Source organism: Solanum stenotomum, chromosome 8 (assembly GCF_019186545.1).
Source record: "Solanum stenotomum isolate F172 chromosome 8, ASM1918654v1, whole genome shotgun sequence".
Lineage (NCBI taxonomy): Eukaryota > Viridiplantae > Streptophyta > Magnoliopsida > Solanales > Solanaceae > Solanum > Solanum stenotomum.
In genome coordinates this window covers 18,185,894-18,203,074 of record NC_064289.1, presented here as the reverse complement: position 1 = coordinate 18,203,074, position 17,181 = coordinate 18,185,894, and the positions used below count along the sequence as shown (strand labels likewise).

At 35.0% G+C, this 17,181-nt stretch overlaps 1 protein-coding gene across 1 annotated transcript; it reads left to right on the top strand.

Moving 5' to 3' along the window:
- The first annotated feature begins 8,176 nt into the window (after positions 1 to 8,176).
- Positions 8,177 to 10,646, top strand: LOC125872207 (elongation factor 1-alpha). Its single transcript, XM_049552913.1, has 3 exons — positions 8,177 to 8,317; positions 8,868 to 9,342; positions 9,423 to 10,646. The coding sequence occupies exons 2-3, from the start codon at positions 8,881 to 8,883 to the stop codon at positions 10,305 to 10,307; spliced, it is 1,347 nt and encodes a 448-aa protein (XP_049408870.1). The 5' UTR covers positions 8,177 to 8,317; positions 8,868 to 8,880; the 3' UTR covers positions 10,308 to 10,646.
- The last annotated feature ends 6,535 nt before the right edge of the window (positions 10,647 to 17,181 follow it).

Below are 17,181 nucleotides of genomic sequence, written 5' to 3'. Positions count from 1 at the left end.
TAGGTTCAAGTGTTACTGACGATCCAGAGAATTTTGTTGATGAACTTCGGAAAGTTTTCGAAATCATGCATGTTGTTGATGTTGAGATGGTGGAACTAGCTACATACCAGACGAAAAGTGTCGCTAGGATATGCATCGACCAATGGAAGAAGAACCGAGTTGAGTGAGCACCACCTACAAGTTGGGCTTATTTTGAGGAGGCATTCTTGGGGAGTTTCTTTCCCCGAGAACTGAAAGAGGCTAAGGTACGGGAGTTCCTCACACTTAAGCAAGATTCTTTGAACGTTTATGAGTATAGTTTGAGGTTCACACAACTTTCCCAATATGCTCCGGAGATGGTTGATGACATGAGGAGCAAAATGAGTTTATTTGTTGCTGGGTTGGCTCGTCTGTCGAGTAAGGAAGGTAAGGCTACAATGCTAATAGATGGCATGGATATAGCAAGGTTGATGGTCTATGTGCAGCAAGTTGACGAAGAGAAGCTGAGGGATAGAGAGGAGTTCAAGAATAAAAGAGCTAAGAGAGGGAATGAGTCCGAACAGCAGAAGAATAATGTCAATCAGTCATCCTTCCAATAGAAACAAAAGGGACATGCTCCATCATCTACTAGTGCACCTGCACCTAAGAACAAAAGTGAGTACAATAGTCAGAATTTCAGAGTCAAACCTGCCTATTCTTAGGATAGTATGGAGCAAGGGGGTAGTAAGCCTCCTGTCTGCGCTAAGTGTGGTAGGAACCACTTAGGTACATGTCGTGATGGCTCCACTGGTTGCTTCAAGTGTGGCCAGAATGGTCATTTCATGCGAGAATGTCCAAAGAACAAGCAGGGTAATGGTAATAGGGGCAATAGAGCCTCGTTTTCTTTAGTTGCTCCACCAGATAGAGTTGCACCTAGAGTGGATACTTCCGGTACTGGCGGAGGATCAAACCGCCTATAGGCTATCACAAGTCGCCAAGAGCAAGAGGATTCGCCAAATTTGTTACTATTCTGATCCAAGTCTTTAACTTTAATGTTTATGCTTTTCTAGACCAAGGAGCGAGTTTATCCTTTGTACCTTCGTATGTTGCGATGAATTTTGATGTTATTCCTAAGCAACTTAGTGAACCCTTTCGTGTTTCTACACCTATTGGCGAGTCAATTCTAGCAGAGAGAGTCTATCGTTATTGTCCCATTTCCGTCAATCACAAGAGTACCATGGCTGATTTAGTTGAGTTAGACATGGTAGATTTTGATGTCATTCTTGGTATGAACTGGCTTCATGCCATGTTATGCCTCAGTTGATTTTAGAACTCGAGTTGTTAAGTTCCAATTTCCAAATGAGTCAGTCTTAGAATGGAAAAGTAGTTCAGCAGTGTCTAAGGTTCATTTCATTTCGTACCTTAAGGCAAGGAAGTTAGTTTTAAGGGGTGTATCTATCACTTTTCGAGTTAATGACTCTAGTGTTGAGATACCTCCTATTCAGTCAGTCCTAGTAGTAAAAGAGTTTCCAGATGTCTTTCCAGATGATCTTCCCGTAGTCTCTCCTGAGAGAGAAATAGGCTTTGGTATAGACCTTTTTCAAGATACTCGTCTTATATCTATTCCGTCATATAGAACGGCACCATCAGAGTTGAAAGAGCTTAAAGAATAGTTGAAAGATCTCCTTGATAAGGGCTTTATGCAACCAAGTGTCTCACCTTGGGGTGCTCCGGTCTTATTTGTGAGAAAGAAAGATGGTTCCCTTAGGATGTGTATAGATTACCGTCTGTTGAACAAGGTTACCATCAAGAATAATTATCCTCTTTCGAGAATGGATGATCTTTTCGATCAGCTTCAGGGTGCCACATTTTTCTCTAAGATAGACCTCATATCTGGCTACCATCAATTAAGAGTGAGGGAATGTGATAATTCGAAGACAGCTTTCAAGAGACGTTATGGTCATTATGAGTTTCTGGTCATGTCCTTTGGTTTGACTAATGCGCCTGCAGTATTCATGGACCTTATGAATAGAGTATTCAAGCCTTATTTAGATATGTTTGTTATTGTGTTCATTAATGGCATACTAATCTATTCAAGGAATGAAGAAGATCATGCTAGTCATCTAAAAATAGTTCTCCAAACTTTAAAGGATAGAGAGTTATATGCCAAGTTCTATAAGTGTGACTTTTGGCTTGAGTCTATGGCGTTCTTAGGCCACATTGTGTTTGGAGAGCGAATTAAAGTTGACACTCAGAAAATTGAGATAGTGCAGAATTGGCCTAGACCCATATCTCCAACTGATAGTAGGAGTTTCTTGGGTTTGGTTGGCGATTATAAAATTCGTAGAGGTGGTTCTCATCTATTTCATCCACTTTGACCAAGTTAACTCAGAAGACATCAATAGTCTGAAGCTTGTGAGAAAAGCTTTCAGGAATTGAAAAAGAGGTTGACTATTGCCCAGTTTTGACATTACCAGAAGGTACGCAAGGCTTTGTTGTCTATTGTGATGCGTCCAGAGTTGGTTTGGGTTGTGTTTTAATGCAGAATGGCAAAGTTATAGCTTATGCCTCCAGACAGTTGAAAGTTCATGAGAAGAACTACCCAACCCATGATCTAGAATTAGCTACCATAGTTTTTGCTTTGAAAATATGGTGACATTAGCTTTATGGTGTGCATGTGGAAGTGTTCACCGATCACAAGAGCCTTCAGTATGTGTAGCGAAAGATGTGCATAGACTTGCACGCTTGGGAGTCCGACTAATGGATTCCACAAAAAGAGGGGTAGTGGTGATGAATGGGGTTGAATCATCATTAGTGTCAGAAGTAAAAGGAAAGCAAGACCAAGATCCTATTTTGCTTTAATTGAAGGCAAATGTTCATAAGCAAAAAGTATTGGCTTTTGAACAAGGGGGAGATGGTGTGTTGAGGTATCAAGGTAGGTTGTGTGTTCCAAAGGTGGATGAACTTCAAGAAAGGATCATGGAGGAAGCTCAGAGCTCCAAATATTATATTCATCCAGGTTCCACAAAGATGTATCGCGACTTGAGAGAAGTTTATTAGCGGAGTAGTATGAAGAAGGGCATTGCAGAGTTCATGGCAAAGTGTCTGAAGTGCCAACAAGTTAAAGTAGAGCACCAAAGGTCAGGCGGTATAGCTCAAAATATAGAACTTTCGAAAAGGAAGTGGAACATGATTAATATGGATTTCATCACAGGTTTACCAAGGTCTCGCAGGTAGCATGATTCGATTTGGGTGATTGTTGATAGAATGACAAAATCAACCCACTTTTTGTCGGTAAAGACTACCCATACAGCAGAGGACTATGCCAAGTTGTATCTTCAAGAGGTATTTAGACTTCATGGGTGCCAGTTTCGATTATTTCAGATAGAGGTGCAAAATTTACTGCACAATTCTGGAAATCTTTTCAGAAAGGCTTAGGGTCAAAGGTGAACTTAAGTAATGTTTTTCATCCTCAGACAAATGGTCAAGCAAAGCGCACTATTCAGACCTTAGAGGATATGTTGAGGGCTAGTGTGATTGATTTCAAAGGTAATTGGGATGATCACCTACCTCTTATTGAGTTCTCTTACAACAATATTAGTTACCACTCTAGCATCTAAATGGCTCCTTAAGAAGCTCTTTATGGGAGAAGATGCAGATCTCCTATTAGATGGTTTGTAGTCGGTGAAGCAGGGTTGATAGGACAAGATTTAGTTCATCAAGCTATGGAGAAGGTGAAAGTGATTCAAGAAAGGTTGAAAACGGCGCAAAGTCGTCAGAAATCCTACAATAATGTTTGGAGAAGGGAGTTAGAGTTTGAAGTAGATGATTGGGTATACTTGAAAGTTTCACCCATGAAGGGTGTTATGAGATTTGGTAAGAAGGGGAAGTTTAGTCCCCGGTATATTGGCCCTTACAGAATATCGAAAAAGGTAGGTAATATAGCTTATGAGTTGGAGCTACCACAATAGTTAGTCGCGGTTCATCCGGTTTTTCACATCTCCATGTTGAAGAAGTGCATGGGTGATCCTTCATTGATCGTACCAACTGAAGATATTGGGATCAAGGATGGCTTAACTTATGAAGAGATCCCGGTCTAGATTCTAGATCGCCAAGTTCTCAAGTTGAGGACTAAGGAAGTAGCATCAGACAAAGTCCTTTGGAGGAACCAATTTGTTGAGGAAGCTACTTGGGAAGCTAAGGAAGATATGAAGAAGAGATATTAACATCTCTTTGAAACCGGAGAAGTTCCAGACCAAAGTACTAATCTTCTTCTTAGTACTCTTTCATTTATAAGTTTGCATGTTGTAATTGCAGTGCTTGTTGGGTGTTTGAGTTGAATGTTACATGTTACACCCTTAGCCAACTAAGAGTAAGCTCATTCGAAGACGACTGTTCCCAAGGGAGAGATATCGTAACACCCCATAACTAGCAAGAACTAGAAAGAAGTTAAAAAGTGGAAATAGTCATTTTTGGAAAGAATATAAAAATCTGGACAATTAGTTAAGTATGTTAAGTTGGATTTTTGGAAAAATTCAAATGAACATAACTTATAGCTCATCATGATTTAGGTGTGTTTCCATATTTCTTAGGAAATATCTTGGAATAATCTTTCCAACGCCGTCGAGTTTGCGCGATTCCGAGTTTGTATAAGTGAGATATGACCATTTAAAGTTGGGTTGTTCAAATAAGGAAAGTCTAAAACCGGATTTTGGAAGGGTATTTTAGTCTTTTCCTTACCCAATTATTTTAATCCATTTTTAGGAGTTTAATTGGGGTCAAATCAGAATTTGGTCAGTTTAGAAAATTGGAAATCTACGCTAGGGCTTGGAAAAAGGATAAAAGAGGAGAAAGAAGGAGAAAAGGCAAGATTCGTCAAGAATGTTCAAGTTTGATTGTGGATTTCGCCAAGGATTCAATCCTACGAGGTATGTGAGATCACATAGCATTGGGTTAGTTCACCCACGCGCCAAATATGTTTAATTCAGTGTGTTTTTCGTCCAAAAAGATTGAGAATTTGATGTTCTTGGGTTGTGTTCTTGAACTGTTTTCATTCTTGAACTTATATGAGATTGATGGGTTTTCTTGAGATGTTTTAGCAATGTTAAGGTTTGTTTCGAGTTAGATTCTAATGTACTTGTTATGGGTGTCTGAATCTAAGAAGATATTGAGAAAAGAAATTGGGTTTGATCGAATTAAGGTATGAAATCGAGAAGAAAAATTCGTCAGATTCACCTGGGGAGGGTCTGGCGTGACGTGCCCCATCTACGCCAGAGACGCTGGGGTGGCGCGCCTGCAGGGAGCTTGAAACGAGCCCCAGTAACTAAGGGGCTAGCGCGGTGTGCCAGGGACACGGCCAGGTCGTCTGTCCCACCCGTTTTTTCATCGTTTAGCCCGTTTAAGTCCTTCTAAAGTGTACTAANAAGCTTGTAAGAATCTTGAACGTTTTTCTTTTCTCCCCCTTGAACTTCTCTCTAAACAAACTCTAAGCTCTTTTGGAATGACTAAAATTGATTCCAATCAGTATAGACCCCTAAAAGAGTGAAAAAAATGTGTAGGCCTAGTGGGGTAAGGAAAAGACCAAACTCCTTAAAACGGATGTATTGCCTTAACTAGACAGATTGCACTCAAACGGACATATCTCCTTCATCTGAACTCGAAATTTAGCAAATTCGGTGGCATTGGAAAGATGACTCAACGACCTTGGATTTTATGCCTAATGGGCCACCTAACTCATCTTGTGTTGAAAGTTATGGTCGTTTGAAGTTGACCCAAAACTAATAATTGAGGAGTAACTTGTATCAATCTCAATTTAGCTCTTTCTGATATAGCTCTTTCTAAATTTGGCTCTTTCTAAGACTGAGGTGTTACAATTCCAATATGTATGATATGTGCATTTGTATTCATTATGGTTTTCATGTTTGGGTTTTTATAATGGCATTTGTATTTCTTTATTAGTTTGTATTCATTCGAATAGGTATACCAAATGGATTTGCAGTTATTTAAGAAGCATATTTGTATCCATATACTAATATAAACTTGTGTGTTCATTTAGAAAAGTTACAACATTGATTTGTATATTTTTCAAAACGCATATTCTTTCTTAAAATTCCACAATATTTGTATTCCAATCATCAAAACATACAAATTTACAATCATAGTAACAGTCAAAAATTGTATTTCAAAAAAGAATTGTATTTCATGACAAAAAATGTATTTTCTTATCTGTTATGGATTCCAAAAAGATATTATATTCAATGTCTAATTTGTAGAACATCTACTAAATAGGATTCCAAATTATTTTGTATTCCAAACATTCAACATAAAGAAAATCAAAACAATTTAATCATTCACTGTTTGTATCCCAAACAGATTACAATTAAAAAATGTATTGAAGAGATGACTACAATTGTTGATGCCGTCCAACAAAGTGTCTTGGATGAGGTATTGACCCGAAACTCCCAAATTGAACACCTCAGTGACCATCTAACCTTTAAATCTAATATTTGGATAGTAACTTGTGAAGATATTCAAGTGAAGATCCAACATAAAAAATATGATCCAGATCCATTTTTAAATCACTTTTCAATAGCCATTTTCGAATCACTTCCAAATAAATTAAAGAATCAGCAATTAATGAATACCTGACTGTTTTTGTATTTCACCAATAATCTCGAAGTTCAACAAAATCAATCAAATTCACTTCGAAATCCCAATCGATTATTTCAGAATTTTCTTCCTTAATGGAAACAATTGCAAATCAGTTGAATTCACTTCGACAAAGGTTGAAAATCTTTTGAATGATTTCTGAGATTTCTTAGAAAAATAGAGGAATTTGATTTTAAAAATAGAGGAATTTTTATAATTTTTTCAAATGGTAGGAAATTTTAGAGAATATAGTACCCATCATATCTTCAACTTCAATAAAAGTATAGGGGTATGTTGTGTAATTAAATAGTAAAGGATGGTTTTTTTTAGAGCTCTTGATGGAGTTCAATTAACAGAGCATAAAGGACAACTTTGTTAAGCAACTTTATTTTACAAACTTTTTAAAGACTTTAATAACCTTAAGGGGTCGTTTGACAGAGTGTATAAGAATAATGCAAAATAGGGTGCATTAGTAATGATTGCATTAGTAGTGCTTGCATTAGTAATGTTTGTATTAGTTATGCAAACATTATTTCTTATACATTGTTTGGTTTGATGTATTAGAAATAACAAATCTTGCATAATTTATATTTTAAAATATATGTTTACAAAAATACCGTTCACACTTTATTTATTTTTACACTTCCTTTGTAAAAAGTTCTTTGCTAAAACATCAAAATAAAATTTCTTTGCTAAAACATTATTAACTCTTCTTCTTCTTTTTTTTTCAAAAATAATATTACATAGTTATACTATTGCGTCAAAATATTTTTGTGAAAAATTGACAAATAATTTTTTTTATCAAATTTATCGTCACAATAGTAAAATAAACTGATTAAACCATATTGAAATTAGATTTTTAAAAAAAATACTTAAGAGGTAGCCTATTAAAATGGAACTTATCAACCATTAAAAACTTCTACAAGCTCAAAAGGAATCTCAGGTGGAGCAATAGTTCTTGGAACCTTACAAAAGCAATAGTTTGTTTTTTTTTTGGATGAATAGTGGGGCAGACCCTTTTATTAAATAAAATGAAATCAAATCCTCCAAAAAAAACCTATTAAGACACCAACAAATTTTAAAACACTGAAAAACAAATAAATATAAAAATAAAAATATATGAAAAGATTCTAGAGTTGTGAGAAAATGCTATGAAATGTTTTAAAAGGGCTTTGAGGGTAGTTTTGTAATTATTTAATCTAATGCAAGTGTTAAAATGTTATGTATTACTAATACTTAGAATTACTTGATATTAGTAATACACAATAGAGTGTATAACTAATGCTTTGCATTAGTTATACATGGCATGAAAAAATATATCAAACAAGGTACTACTAATACACACACCAAATGCATGCATTATATTTTCTAATACACTCTACCAAACGATCCCTAAAACTTTTTATTTAATACCCATAAATTAACATGTTGAAACTGTCTAGAAAAGAAATAATTTTTGTTTTATATTTTCCTAATTTAGGGATTTACAACTATAGCCCTTGAACAAACCTAAACGTGGTTATAATTGGAGAAAGAGTAAGGAGATTTAAGTAAATGCATGCAGTGGAATCCCAAAAAGCCTTAATGGAGCATTTGCTTCCTCGGCTATAAAGTATCAGTCTCTGCATTTGTAAAACCCTAAACGCTTGGCTTATTTGTTTTGCGCAGCCACTGGATTAGCGAAGCTCCCTCTTTTCTTCATCTTCAAAAGGTTCGATCTAAATTTATTTATTTATTTATTTATCTTATAATTGTTTTTGAATTATAAGATTTGAATGTAAATTTGGTTTCAGTTTATTAGATATGCTTGTTTTTTCTTGGTCGATTTGGTTTTTAGTTCAGATCTTCATGATATAGTAAATCCACAACTATTTGCATGTTTTGGTGAATGAATTCTCTATAGATAGATGTTAGTGTGTTTGTTGTGATGGAGAAATCTGCTTTTAGCTTGTCAACGAACTAATTTGCTTAATATTACTTGTTATGGACTGGACTATCAAAAATCTTTTCTAAATGTTGCTTCATATCATTTCGATATCAACAATACATGCTCAGAATTTTTTAAAATACGATTTTTTGATTGATTTTCCATGATACATCATTCGGCAATTCTATTCATAAATGAAAGAATTAAGTACATATTACTGGATCTTCTATGTCAGATCTAAGTTTCAAGTAGAACAATTAGCCCAGAGTTTTTAGAAATTATTTTTGGTGTCATAAAATTAATTCTTGGTTTTCTGTTTTCTGCTGATCTTTAGATTCTAAAGCATCATGGGTAAGGAAAAGATTCACATCAGTATTGTGGTCATTGGCCACGTCGACTCTGGAAAGTCGACCACCACGGGTCACTTGATCTACAAGCTTGGTGGTATTGACAAGCGTGTTATTGAGAGGTTTGAGAAGGAAGCTGCTGAGATGAACAAGAGGTCATTCAAGTATGCCTGGGTGCTTGACAAACTTAAGGCTGAACGTGAGCGTGGTATCACCATTGATATTGCTTTGTGGAAGTTTGAGACCACTAAGTACTATTGCACTGTGATTGATGCCCCTGGACACAGGGACTTTATCAAGAACATGATCACTGGTACCTCCCAGGCTGACTGTGCTGTCCTCATTATTGACTCCACCACTGGTGGTTTTGAAGCTGGTATCTCTAAAGATGGTCAGACACGTGAACATGCATTGCTTGCTTTTACCCTTGGTGTCAAGCAAATGATTTGCTGCTGTAACAAGGTTTGCTTTTATTCATAGATGGAATTAATCGTTAATTTAAGCTGTACATGTCATACTAATTCTGTTATTATTTTTTATAGATGGATGCTACCACCCCCAAGTACTCCAAGGCTAGGTATGATGAAATCGTGAAGGAAGTTTCTTCCTACCTCAAGAAGGTCGGTTACAACCCTGACAAAATCCCATTCGTCCCCATCTCTGGTTTTGAAGGAGATAACATGATTGAGAGGTCTACCAATCTTGACTGGTACAAGGGCCCAACCCTCCTTGATGCTCTTGACCAGATTAATGAGCCCAAGAGGCCATCAGACAAACCCCTCCGTCTTCCACTTCAGGATGTTTACAAGATTGGTGGTATTGGAACTGTCCCTGTTGGTCGTGTAGAGACTGGTGTGATCAAGCCTGGTATGGTTGTGACCTTTGGCCCTACTGGTTTGACAACTGAAGTCAAGTCTGTAGAGATGCACCACGAAGCTCTCCAGGAGGCACTCCCTGGTGACAATGTTGGGTTCAACGTTAAGAATGTTGCTGTTAAGGATCTAAAACGTGGTTTTGTTGCCTCAAACTCCAAGGATGACCCAGCTAAGGGGGCAGCCAGCTTCACTGCCCAGGTCATCATCATGAACCATCCTGGCCAGATTGGAAACGGATATGCACCAGTGCTCGACTGCCACACTTCCCACATTGCTGTCAAGTTTGCTGAGATCTTGACCAAGATTGACAGGCGTTCAGGTAAGGAACTTGAAAAGGAGCCTAAGTTCTTGAAGAATGGTGATGCAGGTATGGTTAAGATGATTCCCACCAAGCCTATGGTTGTTGAGACTTTTGCTGAGTACCCACCATTGGGTCGTTTTGCTGTGAGGGACATGAGGCAAACTGTTGCTGTCGGTGTTGTCAAGAACGTTGACAAGAAGGACCCAACTGGTGCCAAGGTTACCAAGGCTGCCCAGAAGAAGGGAAAGTGAACACTGCAGTTTGATGCTGGTGAGGAGGTGCATTTGATGAGCATGGATGAACTAGTTTTGTTTATTTGCACAAGTTTTTTACAATTTTGTTTTGGACAACATTTTACCAGTTTTGGGTATAGCTACAGAAGCTTTTGTCATGGTTCTCTAGCCTCTTATGTGGACCGTGGAGTAATTGAGCAATTTGGTCCTGTCCAAGTTGCTTGATGGGCAATGACAATAGCTCTCTGGTGGTTATTTCTTTACCTGGTTTTATTTTATGATGAGCTTTTAGTCGGTCACTACTAAACTTATTTAATTTACTGTGAAATTTGAGAATATTTTCTCTTTTGCCATGCAGTGATTGACTCGTTAAATTGCTTCAATTGCCTTCTCTTTTTGAACTATCTCTGAGAATCAGACCTATGCACACTGAAGAAAAATCGATTAAGTGAATCAAAATTTGAAAGAAATGAACAATGCCACCACCTTCTCTCTAACCCCGAATATCTATAGTTTCACATTTATCTTCTCCACTAGAGAATCGCTCCAAAGTATTAGCACCTTGATCTAATGATAGTTTTAAAGTGCCTGTTTTTGTGATCTAATATTTTTTGTAATCGTTGTGCAACTAGTAAATCCTGCAATTCATGTCAAAAATGTATATATATTGAGGTACCCTTATTGGGATCAGTTGATAGACCAAAATGTAAGATCTCATTAAATTTATACCAAGTAAAGGAAAAGTGATAATAGATATAAAAATAAAATGAGAGGTTAAACTACGAATATTGAGAGATAGAGGGAAAAGTAATGGAATAATTGAAAATGTGTTTTTATTGAATGAGATGAGCTAGTGAGAGAACATTTTTATTTGGAGTAATAACTATTACTTACACCTGTATATCTAGCACCTGAACAATATTTAAAGAATAGTGAGGGTAAGACATGGATGCATCTGGAAGAAATATTAGTGCGAGTGACAGAGTCATAACAAATCAAAAGACAAGTAACACTCCGCACGAGAGTTTCGTACAAAAATCAGGGATCGTGCTTTGAAGTATAAAAAAGCATCCTAGAGTTAAAAAATAAAAGCAAAATCTAATATCTTGAAAAATAACCAACTGACTCTGAGTGCTCAACTGGATCAACGAGACGTTGAATGCTGATCTTGGTTACCTGTGTCTGCATTTTAAAACGATGTAGGCCAAATGGCATCAGTACATTGAATGTATGAGTATGCGAGGAAAAAACTAAACATGACATAAGCTTGAAAGGAATCTAAAAAAAACACTTACCTTGGCTTTACTCAACTCATGAATAACTCAACTCAAATGCAGGGTAAAAACAACAATAATAGTGCAGTTTATACAAAGCATTTAAAACAATAGGTGACAACTCAATGTATTAAAGAAATACAATAGCAACTCAGTTACATATAAAGTAATATAATACTGTGGGAGTTTCTTTAACCGACAACCATCACTATGAGCCTAAGTGATGATACAACGTCTCGCCCACACTGCCAGAACTGTCATATATTTTGCCATGATATAGAACGCCTCAACTAAGTGGATCCACTAGTCTATGCTAAAAAGCACTAAGGAATCATCTAAAAAGTATGATCCTTTCTACCCATGATGGCTACATGGTTTATGGAGACTTGAGTTATTATGAATTTGCATCCCCATATCGGTGCACAATACTACTCCCAAAATATACTCAGCTCATATGTTTTAATAACAAAAACTCTTTCTATGGTTTGAGATAATTACTCAAAAATTAGCTCAAAGGCTCTCTTGGAAAGCGGTGTTTCCTTAATTGTTTAAATGTGAAAACATTTCAACTCCTGGGAATACTTAGTTCCCGTATAATCTTTTGAAGAAATGGAACTTTACTCTTACTCTTTACTCAACTCAAAACTCAAGCCTTAAAAACATTTGTAAAAGACTTTTGGAAAACTCTATGAACTTCTCTTGACTTAACTCTTAACTTTCCTTGAATTGAAGTATGGATTCAAGGCTCATGATCTCATGTTAATGATGATTTCATGATGTTTAGACGTACCTTAGAGTATAGAAGTCAACTAGAAAACTTAGGTACGTCGCTAAGGAATTAGTACGGAAAGAAGTGGGAAAAGATGGAAGAACTGGCGTCCCTAGTGCTTTGAGTGGCGCGAGGCGCCAGAGGATGAATTTCAGGGACTGGGTTGGGGCGCTCTGGCTGGGGCGACGCCTTAGGCCCCTGCCCAGAAAACTCCGAACTTTCTTCTTCGTTTTTCAACTCTAAACCTCTAAATTCACTTGGTTCTTTCCCCAAACACTTAGAATCGACTATATCTTCAATATATGTAAGATTCTACTCGAAATCACACCTAATTGCATGAATCAAACTCAAGAAACTTCAACAACAACAAGCCACAAATTTCAAACGAATTATCATCAAGAACTCGTAATATTTGCTTTCAAAACTACACAACTTCGCTGAATTGAATCATGATTGGCCCGTGGGTGAACTAACCCAACGCTATGTGATCTCACATACCTCGTAGTATCACCCCTTGACGAAATCCACGATCTTAGCTTCGAGAATTTGACGATTCTTGCCTCTCTTCTCATTTCTCCTCTTTTTTTCTCTTCTCTCAAAACCCTAACTCAAATTTCAAAAGCGTAAACTGACCAACTTCAGTTTAGACCCCTAAGTAATTACCAAAAATAAAATTATTTAATTGGGTAAGGAAAACACCAAACTATCCTTTCAAAAATCCGGATTAAACTTTCCTTAACTAGACAACCCAACTTCAAATGGACATATCTCACTCATACGAACTCGGAATTGAGCAAACTCAGCGGTGTTGGAAAGATAATTTAAAGATATTTCCTACGGTATCTTGTAGCACACGCACCTAACTCATCCTGAGATAGGAATTATGGTCGTTTGAAGTTGACCCAAAACTCAAACTTAACATAACTTAACCAATTTTCCAGATTTTTCATTCTTTCCAAAAATGACTCTTTCTAATTCTAACTCTTTCTATTTCTTTCAAATAGCGAGGTGTTACAGTTCGCTTGCTTGATGATCTTGGTGTTCCTTCTCCTCTCCCTGTTCCTCTTCACTCAGATAGCAAGGCAGCCATACACATCGCCAAAAATCCGGTGTTCCACGAACGCACCAAACATGAGGGTTTGGATTGTCATTTTGTGCGGCAACAATACCTTTTCGGGCTCATTCTTTAAATTTTGTCCCTTCATTTGCTCAATCAGCTGATGTGTTCACAAATCCCTTTCTGGGCCAGTTCATCGATCCTTTCTAGACAAGTTGGGGATTGCTTCACCACCCTCCAACTTGAGGGGGGTGTTGGGATATCACGCTCAATTAATTCAAATTATGAAATGGACAAAGGACGTTTGGGCTCAATTGAAAAATGCAACAAATTGGGTCCAGTTGATGAAAACAATATGTGTCAAAGGAATACATGTACGAATATAGGAATATTCTGCTTTCTACAAGTTTGTTAGAATTTAGCCTATAGCAACCTGTATAGAATATAGCTGCATTTCCTTTCTTCTACTGGTATAAATTGAATTGAACAGTGATCAATAAAATACACAGAGAAAATTTCACATATTCCTTCTCATTTACAACTGTATCACATGGATTGACGAATTGGATTAGTTGTGGCTGATTTGGGATTGGATTTGGAGTAATTTTGGCCGAAACTGGGGCCATTTTTGTCTGGATTTTGGGAAAAAATCTTGGGCCAAATAATTGTGAATTGAAATTGAATTAAAATGGCCCAAAACTTTACCTTGTACTTTGAATCGGTAAAAAAAGGAAACTTACCTAAATTCCACTAGTTTAGGAGCTAATTACTTAGACATATTTTGGTTTGTAATATTAGGAATCTAACCAAATTTTAGTGTGTCCAGATACGTCTAGATACATGAGGTCAAAATTAAGTATAATTTGTTTTACTTACTTATATTCAAGTGGATTCGCATGTATTTAGGATACATAACAAATTTTGCTCACCTCCCTGTCATCTTACTCGTGACTCTCCTATGTATCTGGACTCTAATATCCTAGATACTTGCGACTCATACTATATACATATAGATTCATATATCTAGTGTGATTTGCAGGTATTTGGGATACATAACAAATCTCGCTTGCATCATTCCCTATTTTACTGTAGCTGGTGGCCAAAACACGTGTATCTAGATGTATTTTTCTCAACTAGTTTCAATACATGTGTGTTGCACACGAATATCAAACCATGTACTACACTATTTTTAAAAATAATGTCAATATGATTAAATTAAAAAATTAAAAATAAATAATTGTAAATGGAATAATAAAGTATAAGTTCTTTTGTATAGTGGATGTAAACTTTCTTTTGATTACTACTGAAAGTTGTCAAATCAACATATGAAACACATATAACTATTTATAATATAAAGTTAGATCTAAATAAGGTGATCTGACATTTCTCTATGACCTCCAATTAAATTTATATTTTCCCTTCTCTTTTTGAATTTTTTCTCATTTTAAAATTAATTGTAATATGTAAAAAAAAAAAAAAAACACTCTTAAAATCACTTAGTTACTAGTTACACCTCTTAAATATACTTTCTTCTCCCTTCCCTATAGTGCATTACTTATCGGACCTTGAGAAAAAGTTCAAAAAAATATATGATATTCAAATAGATATAGATGTTTGTTTTAAGTTAGGGGCATTATTGTAATTTAACATTCAAGTTAGGGAGTTCATGTTTTTAAGGTTCTCATGCACGTTTATTCCATATTAACTTGATGATACTTTCGTGACATAAATAATACTATAATTTAATTATAAATACATACCCAAATATATACCTATATATAAAGATTGGCATCTAATAAAATATTTATCGCATAAAAATTAGCAACTAAGTAAAAAATAAACTAATACACCCTTCAACCCGGCGTCATTATAAATCATATGAATTTTTCTTCAATTTAAATACATAAATATTAAAAAAGAAGAAGTAAATAAATAAAATGAAAGGGAAATGTTTATATAGTAGTAACTATTTTGATGCATACGTTTGACAATTTCAACCACATAAATAGCATTGTAAATAAAATCATTCTTATGTATTGAGCACAACAAAATGACTTGTGAAAATTTTCTGATTCGTGAGAAGTTCAATAATTTTAAAAAAATATATTCAGAAGCATATATTTGCATTGCAAGACAAATTGTTAACAAAAACAAATAAATTTAGACTACCTCTACATTAGCTTCTTCAATCGGAACATTACATACTACCATATACATTATGCAAAAAAAAAAAAATAATATTGTAGCACCAAAAATTATTTACCTCAAGTACTCAAGGTTCTAAAATATACCTTTTTAGGATAGAATGATTTACTTCATCAAAATAGTTGTACCTCAAATTCCATTGATCTTCAAACTTACTCGACGATAATAAATCACACGAAAAATATTAAATTGCAAGAAGAAGAAGAAGATTATAAGATCAGAAAATTTTGGTGGTTGAAAATGAGAGGAAATCCCTCTATTTATAGTCAACAGATGGTAGTATGGTTAGGTGATTATTGTGCAAGTCATGACCCTTTGGAAAAGCGACAACTCTTTGGAAAAGCGACAATCCTTTGGAAAAGTCAAAACTTATCGAATAAGTCACAACTCCTTAGAAAAGTCACAGCTCATCTGAAAGTCACAACCCTTTAGAAAAATCACAACCTTTTGGAAATGTCACAACTTATCAGAAAAGTCACAGCCATGTAAAAATGTCTCAATTTATCGAAAAAGTCACAACCTTTTAAAAATATATATGTTTGAGATGTGTTTTTTAAGTTAGAGGCATTATTGTAATTTAACATTCAAGTTAGGGAGTTCATGTTTTTAAGGTAGTATAGATATAGCTATAGATATAGATATATGATTAAAAAAAATCTTAATTAATCGTAAAATATGAAATTTTTTAAACATATAAATAATAATAGTCTATATATAATAGTGAAATATGTCTAATTATGAAAAAACTCAGGCAGTATAACTAACCAGATGTTATATTACTACTAGATATAGGTGCCCGTGCTAGCACGGGTCCAACATCATCGTATCTTTTTATTTTAATTTATGTATATTTGTAGAATTTAGAAAGTTGAATAAATTTAATATGTTTGATTACTTACTTTTTGTTTGCGCGAATTTATTGTGAAGAGGTTCATTAAGATGTTTATAATTAAAGTATTTTTCATCGTTGACCGTTAATTTTTTACTCAAAGTAGTTACAAGATATAAATAAATATTACCGATATTCAAAATAATAAAGCAATAACTATAGAATGTGAATTTAAAACTAAAAGTCATAGCTAAAACGGATTCCATACATTCGAAAAAATTATACACTAATTAAATTAAAGTAGAACAAAAGGAATACTAATTTTTTTTAAAAAAACTATGTGTCTGCCTCAGCGTGAAGTCTTGAATTTAAAACTAAAAGTCATAGTTAAAACGGATTCCATAATTTCGAAAACATTATACACTAATTAAATTAAAGTAGAACAAATGAAATAAATTTTTAATTTTTTTTGAAAAGTAGAACAAAAAAAATATTTTTTTATTTTTTTGGGAAAAATTATACACTAATTAAATTAAAGTAGAATAAAAGAAATGAATTTTTAAACCGTATTAAATTAAAGTAGAATAAAATAAATAATTTTTAATATTTTTTTTCAAAAAGACGCTGAAGCAGGCACGTCAACTTCAGCACTAACCGTCTCTTATATAATAAGAGAAAATATGGTATTACATTCTTTTATTTATCAATATAATAACATTTTACAAAACACAGAAGTGAGGAAAAGATCCAATTAGATC